The sequence below is a fragment of the Notolepis coatsorum genome (genome assembly GCF_963971535.1).
Source record: "Notolepis coatsorum genome assembly, chromosome: 17".
Classification (NCBI taxonomy): Eukaryota; Metazoa; Chordata; class Actinopteri; order Aulopiformes; family Paralepididae; genus Notolepis; species Notolepis coatsorum.
In genome coordinates, this window is record NC_140181.1 from 43,392,860 (window position 1) to 43,409,617 (window position 16,758).

The window sequence follows — 16,758 nt, forward strand, 5'->3', positions numbered from 1 at the left end:
ATAGATTCCTTACCTGACATCAGATGGTATCCAAATGGTATATTCCAATTCCTGATCACCATTTGAAAAAAATCGATAAGTATATTATCATTATTATTATTATTATCATTACCAACGTGTGTACAGTATAACCCATGCTCGCCGCGGCTCAGAGGCTCCAGAATTAACTCTGGTAACTCCGGCTGCATCAGTGGACTGGAAAATGTGGACTGGAATATTTTTTTTCCCCCATCCATTTTCATTGAGTCCATTCCAAAAGGGTGATTTACCATCTGGGAGACGATAGGGGGCGCTTTTTTCACATCTGATCGCCGGCGGCCCCTGGATCTCCAACGGTAGGCTCGCGTGATGCAATATGATTTCAGATCGCAAAAAAAATAAATAATAAAAAATCCCGAGAAAAGCCGTGACGTGGCTTTCAACGGGGGCTGAACGCACGACAACAGGGAATTATCTATTTAGACATATATATATATATTAAGGCTGTCAAAGTTAACACGGTATTAACGCGTTATCGCCCGATTCTATTAACGCCACTTGTTGTGAAGGGCCAGATTAAACCGAATATATATATTTATTTATATATATATATTTAATTGTATTTGTATATTCTCTAATATTCCCTGATATCCCTTGTATATTCCTTGTACAATATGCATTGAATATCTATTCTAGCCTACTGAACATCCCATAATAGTCTCCATTCTACTATTGGTCGAGACCTTGGTGCCAGGCTGCCATACCCCTCAGACCCAGTTCAAACGTACCGCTCCACATGTATGAACAAGTCCTAGTTCCGCGTAGGAATCTGGCTACCGCACCACTAATGGGACTATTTGTTCATAGTGCGTATATATACTGCGCTACTAAAGTAGGACTTTCTTTTCAGTCCAGTTTCTTACCCTCCAATAGAGTCACAGACGTAAAGCCTCCCCGCGACGCCACGTGTGGGAGTAAGGCCAAGTTCGCCTACCATCGGTATTGAGACATCGTGTATATTAATATTTGAATAGTCATATTTGGCACTATATCGTCGAGTTGGACGTAGTCTATTAAGCTAATAATAGTCTGTTAATATATAGTGCTTCGTGCGGTGAGAATACTACCGTAGTCAGTACCCCATCGTTTCGGGCAGAGAACTGGCTGCTTACCCAGGGTGGTTGACCCCATGTGAAGCTGCACCCGAGGAGCCCCAGAGCCGACGAGCGAGTGGACCTGTATACCGGATTATTCTACCGACGACAGCCCGCCTTCCCAGGCACGGATTATGCTTTGTATACTTTGATTATTCCATGGATAAAGACCCCCGACACTGCCGTGTGTTGGAACCCCCCCCCCTGGAGAGGACGCAAGGTGAGGAGACGCTCTGCAAGACGAGGTCGCTTCACGTCTCTCCCCCGTGGACCGGAGAGAGCCGGCCCACAAAGAGTCCACCTGCTTTCATCTGTGGTCCAAGGATCGCCGGCGCATTGAACGGCACTACAGTGGGTTCACCTGGGATACCCTTGGCCGGACGAGGCAGCCGGATTCTACCCCCCCCCCCTCCTACTCCTGTCGGCTTACAAGCGACCGGATTAACCCCCTCTAGTGTATCTAGTATATAATCATTAAAGTATCATTGCTGTTATTCCTTAACTATTCCAGGTCGTATATTTACCACCTGCGCCTTCAGAGATTGGACATTCTCTATTGATATACCGACGAATACTCTTTGCCATAAAAGTGCATACTATTTCAATTCATAAATGTAATTAAGTGATTAAGTGCTTGTTCTACACACCATCGCTGTGTAGAAATAAAGACCTGTTTCGACTTCGTACATTTGTGTTGGATCCGTTTCATCTACGTGAGAGTGTTTATGATAATATATTTATGCCGTGTACTGGGTGGCCGAATATTAAGTACAAAGGTAGTGGTAGTAAGTATCATATCTAGTAATACAGTCAGGGAATTGTACCCCTCAGTTACAATTGGTCCTTCGAGCCGGAGGGTAATTAGTGTAATATTAATATAGTGTTATTAATATTGAAATGGCCTATGATGAACACTCCACGAAACGATCCTCCTAACCAACGCCCGCAGCGCGAACGACGGCTCCCTCAGTACTTAGAGGCTTACGCTGTCAGTCAACAACCTAGTCTTCTACTAACAGTAAACGCGGTAAAACTAGAAAGTAAAAGTATGTCTAACCCCAACGCCCAGACTACCCCGACCATAGAGGCCCCTACGGGCTCTAATGTAACTGACCAAGTTCACGGTGGGGACCAGTGGGAACCAGACATGACTTCCCACCCCGCCAGTACTGAAGAAGTAGTCCCCGATGAGTCCCGGGAGGAATACAACGCTACCGAGAGAGAACTCGGCACGGAAGAAGACGGGGAGAGCACCGTGGAGATAGAGCTCCAAGGCTCCGCAAGGAGTACCCCGAGGGAAGGCTCCCCTATACAACCGCCTTCTCCCAGCGAGGCAGAGAGGACCCTACAGCAGGCCTTCCTCATCAGCCTGAACGCCGCTGCTGAACGCGACCGACTGCAGATCCAGCAGCGAAGCGAACACGAGCAGATACGTCTAGAAATAAGACGCATTCAGATGGAAGAGAATGTGGCCCGAGAACGAGCCGGTGCTCAACGGGACGCAGCGCGCGACAGACAGCAGTCGCAACTAATAGAACAGCTGATCAGACGGACAACACCCTCTCCCTCCGCCAGAGGCTCCAGGAACTCGTCTAGACACACCTCCAGGGCGGCATCCCCTAGCCGAGTAAACAACCCTGAACTTGACCAACAGACGAGGTCTATACCCCCCACAGACCACCTCCCCCCACCGGTCCAAGCGAGACCTAGCAACCGGGAAGGAGCAGCATATCCTGTGGAGAGGCTAAACCAGAGACTACAAGCACTGGATGACCTAACTGAAGACGAAGAGGAAGAGGAGGAGAACCACGCCCGAAGACAGCACAGTACTCTACCGGACCAGGAGGCCCGGTACAGCCCAGGCTATACTCCCGCGGAGCTGCGCTACAGACCCCCGACTCTATACCCGGGTGAGCACGACGCACGACCCGCACCGAGGAACAGCACCTGGACAAGCGGGCCATGGTACACTGCCGGTACCAGCCCATACCAAGGAGCGGGAGGAGACTCGCCTAGGAGGCCTCTCCCCCAACGCTCGCCGATGTATCCACAGTCAGCGTCATACATTGGCACGCCTATGGTACCCGACTTCACCCAAGAGAACCGGGCCCAGTATACAGAACTCCGCATGTGTCTGGAGACCATGTTGGTGGATGTATTGGATGAACGCCACAAATACGCCATCCTACTGAAGCACTTAAAGGTACCCCGCGCACATAATATAGCGCTCGCCTACGCGACTTCCACCACCCCATACACAGCAGCGCTGGTAGCATTGGACCAGAGGTATGGGCGCATATGGGATTACGTGATCCAGGAGATCCGACACATCGACCGCTTACCCCCAGCAATAGACAATCGAGCACTGGACGACCTGTCCATCAGAGTGCAGTCCCTGGTAGGGATGTTGGGAGCGCAAAGAGAGAAGGGGAGGCATGAACTTTACGCCAACTCAAATGTGGAAAGGATCCTGGAGAAGCTGCCGCCCGCTCGTCAGGAGCGCTTTAGGCGGCAGAGGGACCACAGAGACCCGAATGGCCCCGAACCAAACCTCCTCGATCTAGCAGACTTCCTGGCGAGAGAAGTCAGCAGCCTACGGCTAGATACATTCGGACGGAGCACCCCTGGCTCCAGAGAAGGAACCAGACGACTAAATGATGGAAGAAGATCGGTGACTGTGATGCACCAATCGGAGTCAGTACCGAGCAGCAGGAGCCACAGTACCCCCTCCAGAACGGAGAAGTGGAAGATAGTGTGCCCCTACTGTGAGAAAGAACACTGACTAGCGCAATGTGACTCCTTCCCCAAGCTGAACGCGGAGGAAGCAGGTCAATGGATAAAGTCCAACAAGCGCTGTTTTCGCTGTGCGCGCTCACACATGGCAGCCGAATGCCGCTTAAAGAAAAGGTGCACCAAGTGCGATGGAGCCCATCTGGACATACTTCACGACAGTAACAGACGGCGCCCTTCACCTGCACCATCCAGCCGCAAAGCGAGCGTCATGTACATTGATCCCGCCAGCAGCAGTGGAGCCCGAGTACTCCTAAAAGTAGTGCGTGTGACACTAAGCTACCAGAATAAAGTCCTGGACACTTACGCCGTCCTCGATGACGGGTCAGAGAAGACCCTGCTGCTCGCCTCCGCTGCGGCCCAGCTAGGGCTGCGGGGAAGCGAAACCCAAATGACAATTCGGACAATAAGACGAGATTTGAAGACGATAAAGGGCGAGAATGTCTCATTCTCTATCGCAGCAAGCGGCCAGCCTGAGCGACGGTACCAGATTGCAGACGCTTTCACCAGCCAAGAAATAGGACTGTCGCGGTACACATACCCCGTCGCCAAGCTGATGGAGAAATATGCACATCTGCGCAAGTTACCGATCCCGCTCATAGACAATGCTATGCCGACCCTGTTGATAGGCTCCGACCATGCAGACCTCATTGTCCCGATAGACCGGGTTCATACCGGACCCCGAGGCTGTCCTGCAGCAGTCGAGACCCGTTTGGGATGGACTCTCCAAGGCCCGCTCGCCAAATCTCTCAACCGAAGTACAGCCACTAGATGTCTCCACTCCCGAGTCACAGAGGGAGAAACCGCACTCCTGCAACACGTAGAGCGGCTATGGACCTTGGAACAAATGCCCTTTAAGAACGGAAAGAAAGACATTCGCTCTAAAGATGACATTTACGCAATTCACCTCCTCGAGACAGGGACCAAGAGAGTCCCGGTCAACGGCGTGTTGAGATACGCCACGCCACTCCTGCGGCGAGAAGGAATGCCTACTTTCCACGCCAAGACAGACGCCACAGAACGGTACCTGCTGAACACGGAGCGGCGCTTAGCCAAGAACCCCGCCCAAGAGAGTGTATACCGCGCTGAGATTGAGAAGCTCATCACAGCGGGACACGTCACAAAGATGGACATTAAAGAGGCTGACCAGACCACTGAATCGTGGTACGTGCCCCACCACAAGGTCCATCACAACGGTAAAGACCGCATAGTATTTAACTGCAGCTACCAGATCGGATCCCAAAATCTGAATAAAGAGTTACTGCCCGGTCCCACACTCAGCCCCTCCCTACTCGGCGTTCTACTCCGCTTCCGCCAGGAAAAGGTGGCCATCAGCGGGGACATTAAAGGAATGTTCCTGCAGGTGAGATTAGTAGAGGCGGACAAGCCCCTGTTACGGTTCCTATGGAGAGAGAAGCCAGGAGATGAGCACCCAGCCATCTACCAATGGGAAGTCCTCCCCTTCGGAACGACGTGCAGCCCCTGCTGTGCGACATTTGCACTACAGAAACATGTAGCAGAGGACCCAGCAGCGGACGAAGAGGTCCGACACAGCGTAAAGAACAGCTTCTACGTAGACAACTGTCTACAAAGCCTTTCAACCCAGGAAGAAGCCGAGGCTCTCCTGATTAAACTCCGCGCCTCATTGATCAAAGGCGGCTTTGATCTCAGGCAGTGGGCCAGCAGCGATCCGCAAGTACTGCGCAGCCTCTCCTCCGAGGACAAGGCAGCCAGCAGCGAGACCTGGATGGCTACAATCCCGGGAGAAGCCCAGGAGATGACCCTGGGATTGGTGTGGCGATTCAAAACAGATTCGCTTCACTACAGACACAAGCCCCTGACTACGGAGCAGGGAAGGCCGGCGGCGGCGCCGACCACCAGACGGAGTGTGTACACAACACTCGCCCGACAATATGACCCGCTAGGATGTATTCTACCGTACACCACCAGGGCAAAAATGATTGTACGAGCATTGTGGGACAAGGACCAGGGCTGGGACGACCCCATTCCCGCACACCTTGCATCCACCTGGAGAGAGTGGGAGATGGAGCTCCACTCACTCCCAGGCGTTAATATGCGCCGAAGCTACTTCCCACCCACGGTGAGGCCAGAGACATGTAAAATGGACTTACACGTCTTCAGTGACGCCTCAGAGGTCGCATACGGATCAGTAGCCTACTTGCGGGCCCAAGAGAAGGGGGGAGAGATCTACACAGCATTTGTCCTCGCCCGCTCGAGAATAGCCCCACGCAAGCAACAATCTATCCCACGTCTAGAGCTCTGCGCAGCCCTAGCCCGAGCGCACCTAGCCACGCTCATCCAACGTGAGCTCACCATACCGGTGTCTAGAACAATCCTGTGGTCAGATTCCACGACGGTACTCGCCTGGATCAAATCGGACTCATGCAAGTACAAAGTCTTCGTGGGAGTCAGAGTCACCGAGATTCAAGACTTAACCGAAGAGTTAACCGGAGAAACAGAGTGGCGCTACGTTGATACAAAACAGAACCCAGCTGACGTCATCACCCGGGGGATGCCCCTGGATGACCTCACCCGTCGCAATGTCTACAGTGACGGCCCCGCATTCCTAAGACTCCCGGAAGGACAGTGGCCCATGCCTATCCCGAGGGAAGCAAGTCCAGAGGAGGTGGAAAATAAGAAGTCTGTGTTCTGTGGATTGAGCACCGTAGCCTCCACCGACCCTAACATAGACGATTGCACGTCCATAGAGAGTGCACAACAAAGAACATTCCTGCGGTACCACCCGGAGTGCAAGTCCCCCGCTGATATGTCAGCAGCTAACTACGAGGAAGCAGAATTGCTTCTACTGCAGCGAGCCCAGAGAGACTCGTTCCCCGATGAATTGGCCTGTCTACAGGGAGGAAAGCCCGTCCCATCCGACAGCAGATTAATTCACCTGGCCCCCGAGAGCGACGCTCATACCCTCATCAGAGTGGGTGGTCGCCTACGCAGAGCCCCCAATCTACCGGATGACATTAAATACCCGATCGTATTGAACAGCCGACACAAGGTCACAGAGCTGATTATAAAGAAATACGATGAGGATGTACATCACGCAGGAGCAGAAACAGTCCTCACGGAGATTGAGGGAGTACTTAACTCGAAGCCCCTCGGATATGTCTCCAGTGATGTGGCGGATATCGACCCAGTTACCCCCAACACACTCCTGATGGGGCGGCTAGATCCTGCATTACCACAGACAATGTACCGGCCTGAAGAAGCGAACGGCCGACGAATATGGAGGTACAGCCAAGTATTAGCCGACAAGTTTTGGAACAATTTCCTACTGCACTACCTACCGTCTCTACAGACCCGCCAGAAGTGGGTAAAGGAGAGAGACAATTTGACAGAAGGAACAGTCGTCATGATTATCGATCAATCACTGCCCAGAGCTATGTGGCCGTCCGGCCGCGTAAGCAAAGTGATCACCGGTGCCGACGGCAAGGTCCGAGCAGCTGAAGTGCTCGTCCAGGGTCGCACTTACACCCGTCCCGTGGCAAGGCTCATAGAACTGCCTCGACTCCCAGACACAATCGATGATGACCATGACCCTACAACCCTATGACTTTGTGAAGTTGACTGACCCCTACAGCAAACCCTTATGTGTAAATAGACAACGCGATTAATCTGTCTCTGTTTAACTGATTAGGTCTGGGACCTATTCAGGGGGTGGCTGTTGTGAAGGGCCAGATTAAACCGAATATATATATTTATTTATATATATATATTTAATTGTATTTGTATATTCTCTAATATTCCCTGATATCCCTTGTATATTCCTTGTACAATATGCATTGAATATCTATTCTAGCCTACTGAACATCCCATAATAGTCTCCATTCTACTATTGGTCGAGACCTTGGTGCCAGGCTGCCATACCCCTCAGACCCAGTTCAAACGTACCGCTCCACATGTACGAACAAGTCCTAGTTCCGCGTAGGAATCTGGCTACCGCACCACTAATGGGACTATTTGTTCATAGTGCGTATATATACTGCGCTACTAAAGTAGGACTTTCTTTTCAGTCCAGTTTCTTACCCTCCAATAGAGTCACAGACGTAAAGCCTCCCCGCGACGCCACGTGTGGGAGTAAGGCCAAGTTCGCCTACCATCGGTATTGAGACATCGTGTATATTAATATTTGAATAGTCATATTTGGCACTATATCGTCGAGTTGGACGTAGTCTATTAAGCTAATAATAGTCTGTTAATATATAGTGCTTCGTGCGGTGAGAATACTACCGTAGTCAGTACCCCATCGTTTCGGGCAGAGAACTGGCTGCTTACCCAGGGTGGTTGACCCCATGTGAAGCTGCACCCGAGGAGCCCCAGAGCCGACGAGCGAGTGGACCTGTATACCGGATTATTCTACCGACGACAGCCCGCCTTCCCAGGCACGGATTATGCTTTGTATACTTTGATTATTCCATGGATAAAGACCCCCGACACTGCCGTGTGTTGGAACCCCCCCCCCTGGAGAGGACGCAAGGTGAGGAGACGCTCTGCAAGACGAGGTCGCTTCACGTCTCTCCCCCGTGGACCGGAGAGAGCCGGCCCACAAAGAGTCCACCTGCTTTCATCTGTGGTCCAAGGATCGCCGGCGCATTGAACGGCACTACAGTGGGTTCACCTGGGATACCCTTGGCCGGACGAGGCAGCCGGATTCTACCCCCCCCCCCCCTCCTACTCCTGTCGGCTTACAAGCGACCGGATTAACCCCCTCTAGTGTATCTAGTATATAATCATTAAAGTATCATTGCTGTTATTCCTTAACTATTCCAGGTCGTATATTTACCACCTGCGCCTTCAGAGATTGGACATTCTCTATTGATATACCGACGAATACTCTTTGCCATAAAAGTGCATACTATTTCAATTCATAAATGTAATTAAGTGATTAAGTGCTTGTTCTACACACCATCGCTGTGTAGAAATAAAGACCTGTTTCGACTTCGTACATTTGTGTTGGATCCGTTTCATCTACGTGAGAGTGTTTATGATAATATATTTATGCCGTGTACTGGGTGGCCGAATATTAAGTACAAAGGTAGTGGTAGTAAGTATCATATCTAGTAATACAGTCAGGGAATTGTACCCCTCAGTTACACCACTATTTTTTTTAACTCACGATTAACTTTTAAGATTTTTTTTTTTTTTTTTTACTAGACTTCACTCGGGTGTATTATTGATGCTCTCATTGATACTATGTTTGTTTCTGAAGTGTGTGTGTGTGTGTGTGTGTGTGTGTGTGTGTGTGTGTGTGTGTGTGTGTGTGTGTGTGTGTGTGTGTGTGTGTGTGTGTGTGTGTGTGTGTGTGTGTGTGTGTGTGTGTGTGTGTGTGTGTGTGTGAGATAGAGAGAGAGAGGGGTGAGAGAGATGAGGAAGGGGCAAGAGAGAAAGAGATCTGGGAGAGTGTGTGTGAGAGAGAGGGGGGGCGGGGGTGTCCTCAGCCCTTGTGTGGGTGAATGTAACAAGTTCCTACCGTTTTATTTCCCCTATTATTTCATGCACACTTTATTCATTGTTTTAAATTATTATTTTCTTTTAAGTTATTTTGTGCATCACTCTGTTTTGAATTGATGCAAATTTGCAATGCATGAGGGTCATCCTTTTGTGTTAAATCGCTGCATAAAGCAAGCATTTGTTGACTCGCATGTTGATAAGAGTATTAAAACTTGGAACTTGAATTTTTGCGATTAATCGCGAGTTAACTATGGACAATCATGCGATTAATCGAGTTAAATATTTTAATCGATTGACAGCACTAATATATATATATATATATGGTCAATTGAAAATGGGGTACCCTGATGTAAACAAGACGGAGGTCTTTCTCTGGTCTGCATCCCCCTAACAATTGTGTGTATTGAGCGGTACTGTATTTGACCCATTCTGCAATCTGTTACAAAATATACAATTTTCAATCAATGTGTCATACTGGCTCACGTCTTGCTTCGCCTGTTTTGAATAAGGTGAAGCGTTGCAGAGCCATGCAGTGGGTCCACACTCCCCACTCTGTTGAGGGCGAGGCTCAGTACACAGGAGGAGGTGAGTTTGTCGGAACCAAGCGTTACGCTTACGCTCCCCCTCGCCCCGTTATGTACATATTTGTTGTGTTGGTGTTGGTTGTTGGACCGCCATACGTTCCCCCCCTCGCCATTATGTACTGTTGTAAATTCCCCACTATTTTGCCATACTGTGTATTATTATTTCTATTCAGGCATTACTTTGGACAGCCCAGGGGGTATTCTTGTTCCTAGTCAGGCATCTCTCCAGACAGCCCAAGGGTCCTTAGTCTGGTAATTAAATACAGGTGGTGAATTGCCGGCACCTGTGTTTCCATTTGCAGACTGAGAGTGCGTCCTTGAGGAAGTAAGTTATCACCAGCCTCCAAAATGTAATGCATGTGGTTTATGCTAGGTAAATGTCATATGTAGCCTGCATTGTGTGTTGTTGGGGCGCTGTGATTTATGTGTATGATTATGGCTTGGGGTTTGCTGCTTTGTGTTGTGTTTGGTCTGTGCCGCTAATTGAGCTAATGCTAGCCAGCTGGCTATGCTATATGGCATATTTCCATTGGCATGTCAGCACTGGCACTGGCTCGGTTGGCCGCATGGGCCGGGCATGGCACAGGGTAGCGACTAGCCGTGGTCATGCATATGGGTCACCTAGCGGCCTAATGCAGGCAGTGGATAGTGCATGATGCATATGACCTTTACCTCTGCTAATTATGTATTATGTATTATAATTCCTTGTTTCTGCTTATGTGTTACAGAAACACTCTGAAACGCCACCATTTTGAGAGATCTCATTCAACAACAGAATCCTAAATAAAAATACAAAAGGACTGTTCTCTCGACTCTTGTGTCCGCTCTCTGACCGGAGTACGCTGTTGTGGATGAAGTGGCTTTAGCAAATAACATTACCACACGTTATATCATCAATATGTATGTAATTTTATGTTTGGAGTTGGGTGGTGTTGGAAAATGAAAAGTCTGCTCTGAAGCCAGACCGGCAGTTTTCTGTTCAACAAACGTGCCACTATGTAAGTAACTTTGTTACGCTGTATATATTGTTTGGCTGACGTTGATGTTGATGGTTCGAAATAAAAATGTCCGGCTAGAACCGGCAGTTGTCTGTTCAACAACCGTGTAATCATTTCCTCCATAAATATGTCTAGGATATGGTGCCTAACGGCGAGTACACCACGTTACCATTCCTGGTTTGGGAAGGTAGGTGGTAGACATTTTGTATATGTCTATCAGCAGGATTTTTAACTGACTGATGTGTTTTTTCTACTTTTTCTCCCATTTTCAATTTTTCTCCCTTCCCCAATTTCGTATTGTCCAATTCTACCCTCCCCTGTCTCGAACGCTGTTAGGCCATGCCTCCCACAAGTCGGCTGCAATGTGGACGAAGCCTTGCATCACGTGTCCCCTCCGGTACTCGAGGAGGCAGCCGTCGCATCTTTTCACCTGCACAGCGCGATCTCTCAGCGGCGGGGGTCTGCGTGGGAGGGACACGCCGCCCCCGTCGCTTCCTGATTCTCCTGCGCAGGCCCACCAACCGACCTGTAGGAGTCGCTGTCCACAACGTCCGATCACCACCCACCAGCTTCCCACCCCCTAATACTGCCAATTGTATTAGTATGAACAACCAGCCAAGCTGGTAGCAACGCCGAGAGCTGGGCTCGAACCCAGTTGCATTGTTCATTTCAATACCTGTAATAGTACAGTAGTCCACACACACACATGGAATATGACTGTAATACAAACAGTTCAGTTTGTCAGGTACATGCAACACAGATTAGTGTTTACATCTGTCTGCTTGAGAAAATACCATGTTCTGCAATAAAAATTATTGAAGTGAGATGAACAGATTGAACTTTATTTTAATAGATAAAACATGTTGACAAAGTTTTACTTTGCAGTTGAAAAAAGGTAATAAATTAAATTTGAGCAAAAAATAAATAAATAAATATCGCAATATTTTCAGCGTATCGCGATATATTTAGTATCGCGATACTATCGTATCGTATCGTGAGGTCTCTGGCGATTCCCACCCCTAGGGCCCACCCAGTGGGTGGGCCAGTGGGGTGCTGCTCTCGGGCAGTCAGTCCCTCTAGTGCCCCTGTGACTTACGACCAAACGTACGCCCCCTGTCTGGTGCTCCAGTTTTACGGAGGGGCAGCTACGTTGGGGGACACGGGTCTCGTCCTGGCCGCGCCGGGCGGGATCAGTCTTAGCCTAGTGTCCAGTCGTGCTCTGCTTTGCTAGTCACCTGAAGGCCCCCGGCATTCCTAGGAAGCTCGTTATGCGGCTGCCTCGTCAGACCTAGCCCGGAGCTTCCAGTATGGGAATGGGTGGGGCAGACCTTCCGTCACGGGGGGGCTCACCCAGCGGGTGGGCCACGGCGGAGCTGCTTCAAGCAGCTGGCCCCCATGGCACCCTCTGTGACTCACGGTCAAGCGTGTGCGCACTCCCTCTCTCGGCGCTCGGTAAGTAGCGCGGTGGCCCTGAGAGGGGTAGAGCACTGTCATAATCCGGCGGGAGGACCTTGGTCCTCATTGGAACCTTTTGGGGGTTCTATCTCGTGACCTTAGCCGGGGGCCCCACCTCTCGTGCGGCCCTTAGAGCTGGAACCCCTTCTGCATCCCGCTGCTAGGCAGTGATGTACCTGAACGCGTTCAATGAACGATCGTTCGTGAACGCGTTCGTATTTTGGGCGAACGTGAACTGAACGTACTGTATTTCCGCTAGATGAACGTAATTCTCAGCGCTGTATAACGGCGTTCAAAAGTGCGTTCATTCTCAGCACTGAGTTATAATAACGGCGTTCAAAAGTGTGCCAGATTTCATATGCCTTTCAGCCGAAAAACCAGTTAAAACACACCGTAAACAGGCTTCAAAATTATGCGGAAAGCCACCCAATCTGGCAACCGCTCTGGGCGGAGCTTCGGGGAGTCTGGTAGTAGAGCAGCAGCACTCGCACTTTCAGAAGGCTCTGCACTCGCTCAGAGTCAGCAAAGCGTTATGGAAATGCCAGTATTCTGTGGTTCTATGGGTTGTGGCAATAAATCTGACGAATAATAGCTCGCAGCAACGTATTGAAAAAAGAACTATAAACTATAAATTAGTTCATTTTTGAAACCATGAACTTTAGTTAAAAATTTTAAATGATGAACTATGAACTGAACTAGTTCATTTAAAAATGTGTGAACTGAACTAGTTCATGTAGAAAGTGAACTTTCCCAACACTGCTGCTAGGCAACTGGCGGGGTGCATGGTGGGGTGGACGGCGGTTTTCCGCTTGATCCACTCACCTTGTGCGTTTTTGGGGTAACTGCGCATGGTCGGAGTCCTACCCTCCGCTCCTCGTTAGGACGCTCCTGGTTGTCCCATAGGCGAAGCGGAAAGCATAGCCAGTAGAAATATAACGAAGGTTATCCGATAACCCTAGTTATATGATACTGGCTATGCTTTCCGCTTTTACCAGCCCTGAGAACCCCTGGCTGTGTTTTGTTTGAAATTCAGACTCGGAAGGGGGAGCTGATCACCTCACCTGGGCTATATGCTGGCCGGAGGTGGGCATGACCAGACGGATGAGAAGGTACATGTGAGAAGTTTCAAGTAGGTGCGCGCGTGCGCAGAGGATATCCCATAGGCGAAGCGGAAAGCTACGCCAGTATCATATAACTAGGGTTATCGGATAACCTTCATTATGGGTGAGAGTGTTAGGGGTGAGAGTGTATGGGTGACAGTGTAGTACCCCAATTCCTCGGCGATGAAGACGATTCGTCGTTCCATGACAGCAGCACCGAACACAACCAGCACCTCGTCATCCGTCAGGCAGTGGAAGAGTGTACCAAAGTCTATGTGCTCCAGGTAGGAGTCCAATGGCCGCGTCAGCCTGATGATCTATGGCAGAGAGTCACCACAGTCACCAATACAGTAAGCTCTTCACGTATTTGGATAGCGACATAAGATTGGTATGCTTTTTTCCCCTCATAGCTAATACACTGGAAAGGATTATCATGGCGGCACATCTGTGTGGCTCCTCTGTAATCCTGCCTTTATGCAACCGGCCTCATCCTTGGCCTCGCAACTAGACTAGACTTTGTTCTGGTTTAAACACACTTTTAAAGGCTGAATTGGCTGTATGACTCCGTCGTATATATTTCAACAAAGATAAACATTTGCAGACGCGTCTTGGTATCAGATTGATTAATGAATGTATCATTTAAGAAATACGGATCCAAAATGTATGTTGTTGTTTACATGTTGCGTGCATGCATCCCCTCCCTACTTCCCATTTCCCCACGTGGAAGTGGAACGCACCCGATTCGATAAATTACATGCTGGTGCTCTAGTGCAACATCTAGTGGCTGAATGTTATCTATAGCGCCTTTAACTTCCTAGTCACAGTGCCATTTGCATCCAAAGTAATAGAAGTATGGAGTCAAAATGTCAATCAATACATCTCTGTCCAAATAGTTATGGAGCAACAATGTACGTCAATGCTGTCACCAGCATGTCATGGCTATAACGGACATGTCACTGATGTATCAACGGTGAGTCACAACACGCTTACATCAGGTCAACATACTGTACCTAACATCCATCTCCTAGTTTCTCATCGCTGTGTGTGCCCGGTGTTTGCTCTCTATCGTAGCCGTTAAGAAGTATTTTGCTCGTCCTTTTGCCCGAGGCCTCGTCAATCAGCTTCTCCGACATAAAATAACGTGCAACATAACCGGGAATGTGCTCTAGTGTGCAGGTCGGTTGTGCAAGAGTGTGAAAAGATGGAATACTGAAGGATGTGAGAGGGATTTTAACCCCAGGGAAGGGTTGGGTAACACTAGGCAGGTTCAGACACAACGCCACACAAACACACCTGCATTGGAACACATCAGGTTTCAGTAGAACACAGTAGTAGTCGTATTGAGTCTTGACCCATTTCCTCCAACCAGTCATACAAGACTGTTCATTACTGCCAGAGCACCAGTCATACAAGACTGTTCATTACTGCCAGAGCACCAGTCATACAAGACTGTTCATTACTGCCAGAGCACCAGTCATACAAGACTGTTCATTACTGCCAGAGCACCAGGCATACAAGACTGTTCATTACTGCCAGAGCACCAGGCATACAAGACTGTTCATTACTGCCAGAGCACCAGTCATACAAGACTGTTCATTACTGCCAGAGCACCAGTCATACAAGACTGTTCATTACTGCCAGAGCACCAGTCATACAAGACTGTTCATTACTGCCAGAGCACCAGTCATACAAGACTGTTCATTACTGCCAGAGCACCAGTCATACAAGACTGTTCATTACTGCCAGAGCACCAGGCATACAAGACTGTTCATTACTGCCAGAGCACCAGGCATACAAGACTGTTCATTACTGCCAGAGCACCAGTCATACAAGACTGTTCATTACTGCCAGAGCACCAGTCATACAAGACTGTTCATTACTGCCAGAGCACCAGTCACACAAGACTGTTCATTACTGCCAGAGCACTTCCCCCCGAGGCAACTGTAAATCAATGAACATCCTGGTTCATGTCTTATTACAATATTGTCTCATCTCTTGAGTGGTTGTCAGGTTCAATTTACAGTTTACAATTTAGTCATTTAGCTGATGCTTTTATCCAAAGCGACTTACAGATTTTGAACATAGGAGGGGTAAATCTTTGGCAGCTAAGGGTCAGTGGCATTGTTCTCAAGATAGTATCGAGCTTGAGTGTTACACTCTGAGTGCATAGTAGTATAGACATATTAGCAAGATGGGTAGTAGTATAAGAATAGTAGCATAGTAATAGTAATAGGGTACATAATGGTAAAAAGACAGTACGTAAGTACGTTTTTTAAATTTTTTATTATTTCAGATATTGTTTGAAGGGTGTGTTTTTAGTCAACTTAGACTGTGGGGAACTCATTCCACCATTGTGGTTGATCTTTATGCAGATGACACTATTTGCAGGGGTTCCCAAACCTTTTCAGCTTGAGACCCAAAAGAGAGATTTAGTGTCTCCACCATGAAGGCATATTAGCAGACAGTACAATGATGTTTTAATGCTTATTTTGGAGTGTTTTAGGTCACCCCCTCTGAGCACAGCCAACTCTCAGTAGACTGAGGCGTGGCCTTCTGTTCACTAGACATACTCCTCCTCGGCTGCTGAGTGACTGCAGCTACATGTGACAGATGGGCCAATCAGAGCAGCTGGATGTGACTTATGGGCCAATCAGAGCAGCTGGATGTGACTTATGGGCCAATCAGAGCAGCTGGATGTGACTTATGGGCCCAATCAGAGCAGCTGGATGTGACTGATGGGCCAATCAGAGCAGCTAGATGTGACTGTTGGGCCAATCAGAGCAGCTAGTGGTAAATGGACAACTTATGCCACACATTCACACACCGATTTCAGAGGCAACCATGCAAGATGCTCATCAGGAGCTGTTAGGGGTTAAGTGTCTTGCTCAAGGACACTTCCGAGTGGAATTGAACCAGGAACCTTCCGAATATCAGACGAGCGCTCTACCTCTTGAGCTACTGTTGCCAGCTAGATGTGACTGGCAGAGACCTGATTTGCACTGGCATCTGTTTCTATATAAAGCCCTTGTTGGAGTCCTTCCCCCTTATATCACTTCATTATTAGACCAACCTCTGGACCTTATCATACTGAATATTATCTATAGCAACTTTAACTTCCTTGTCACACAGTACAGTTTATTTTGCATCTAAAGTAATAGAAGTATGGAACCTAGACTCCGTGGGCAATCTGCGCATGCAGAGTTCGGGAGTAGAT

The 16,758-nt window shown here is 48.8% G+C and overlaps 1 protein-coding gene across 1 annotated transcript in view; it reads right to left on the reverse strand.

The window, feature by feature from the left end:
• Positions 1 to 16,758, reverse strand: part of LOC311243706 (DENN domain-containing protein 2D-like) — a 52,758-nt gene that overhangs the window by 6,033 nt on the left and 29,967 nt on the right. The window contains 1 exon segment of the mRNA XM_084333035.1: positions 13,713 to 13,861. Coding sequence (XP_084189161.1) covers positions 13,713 to 13,861 — 149 coding nt within the window.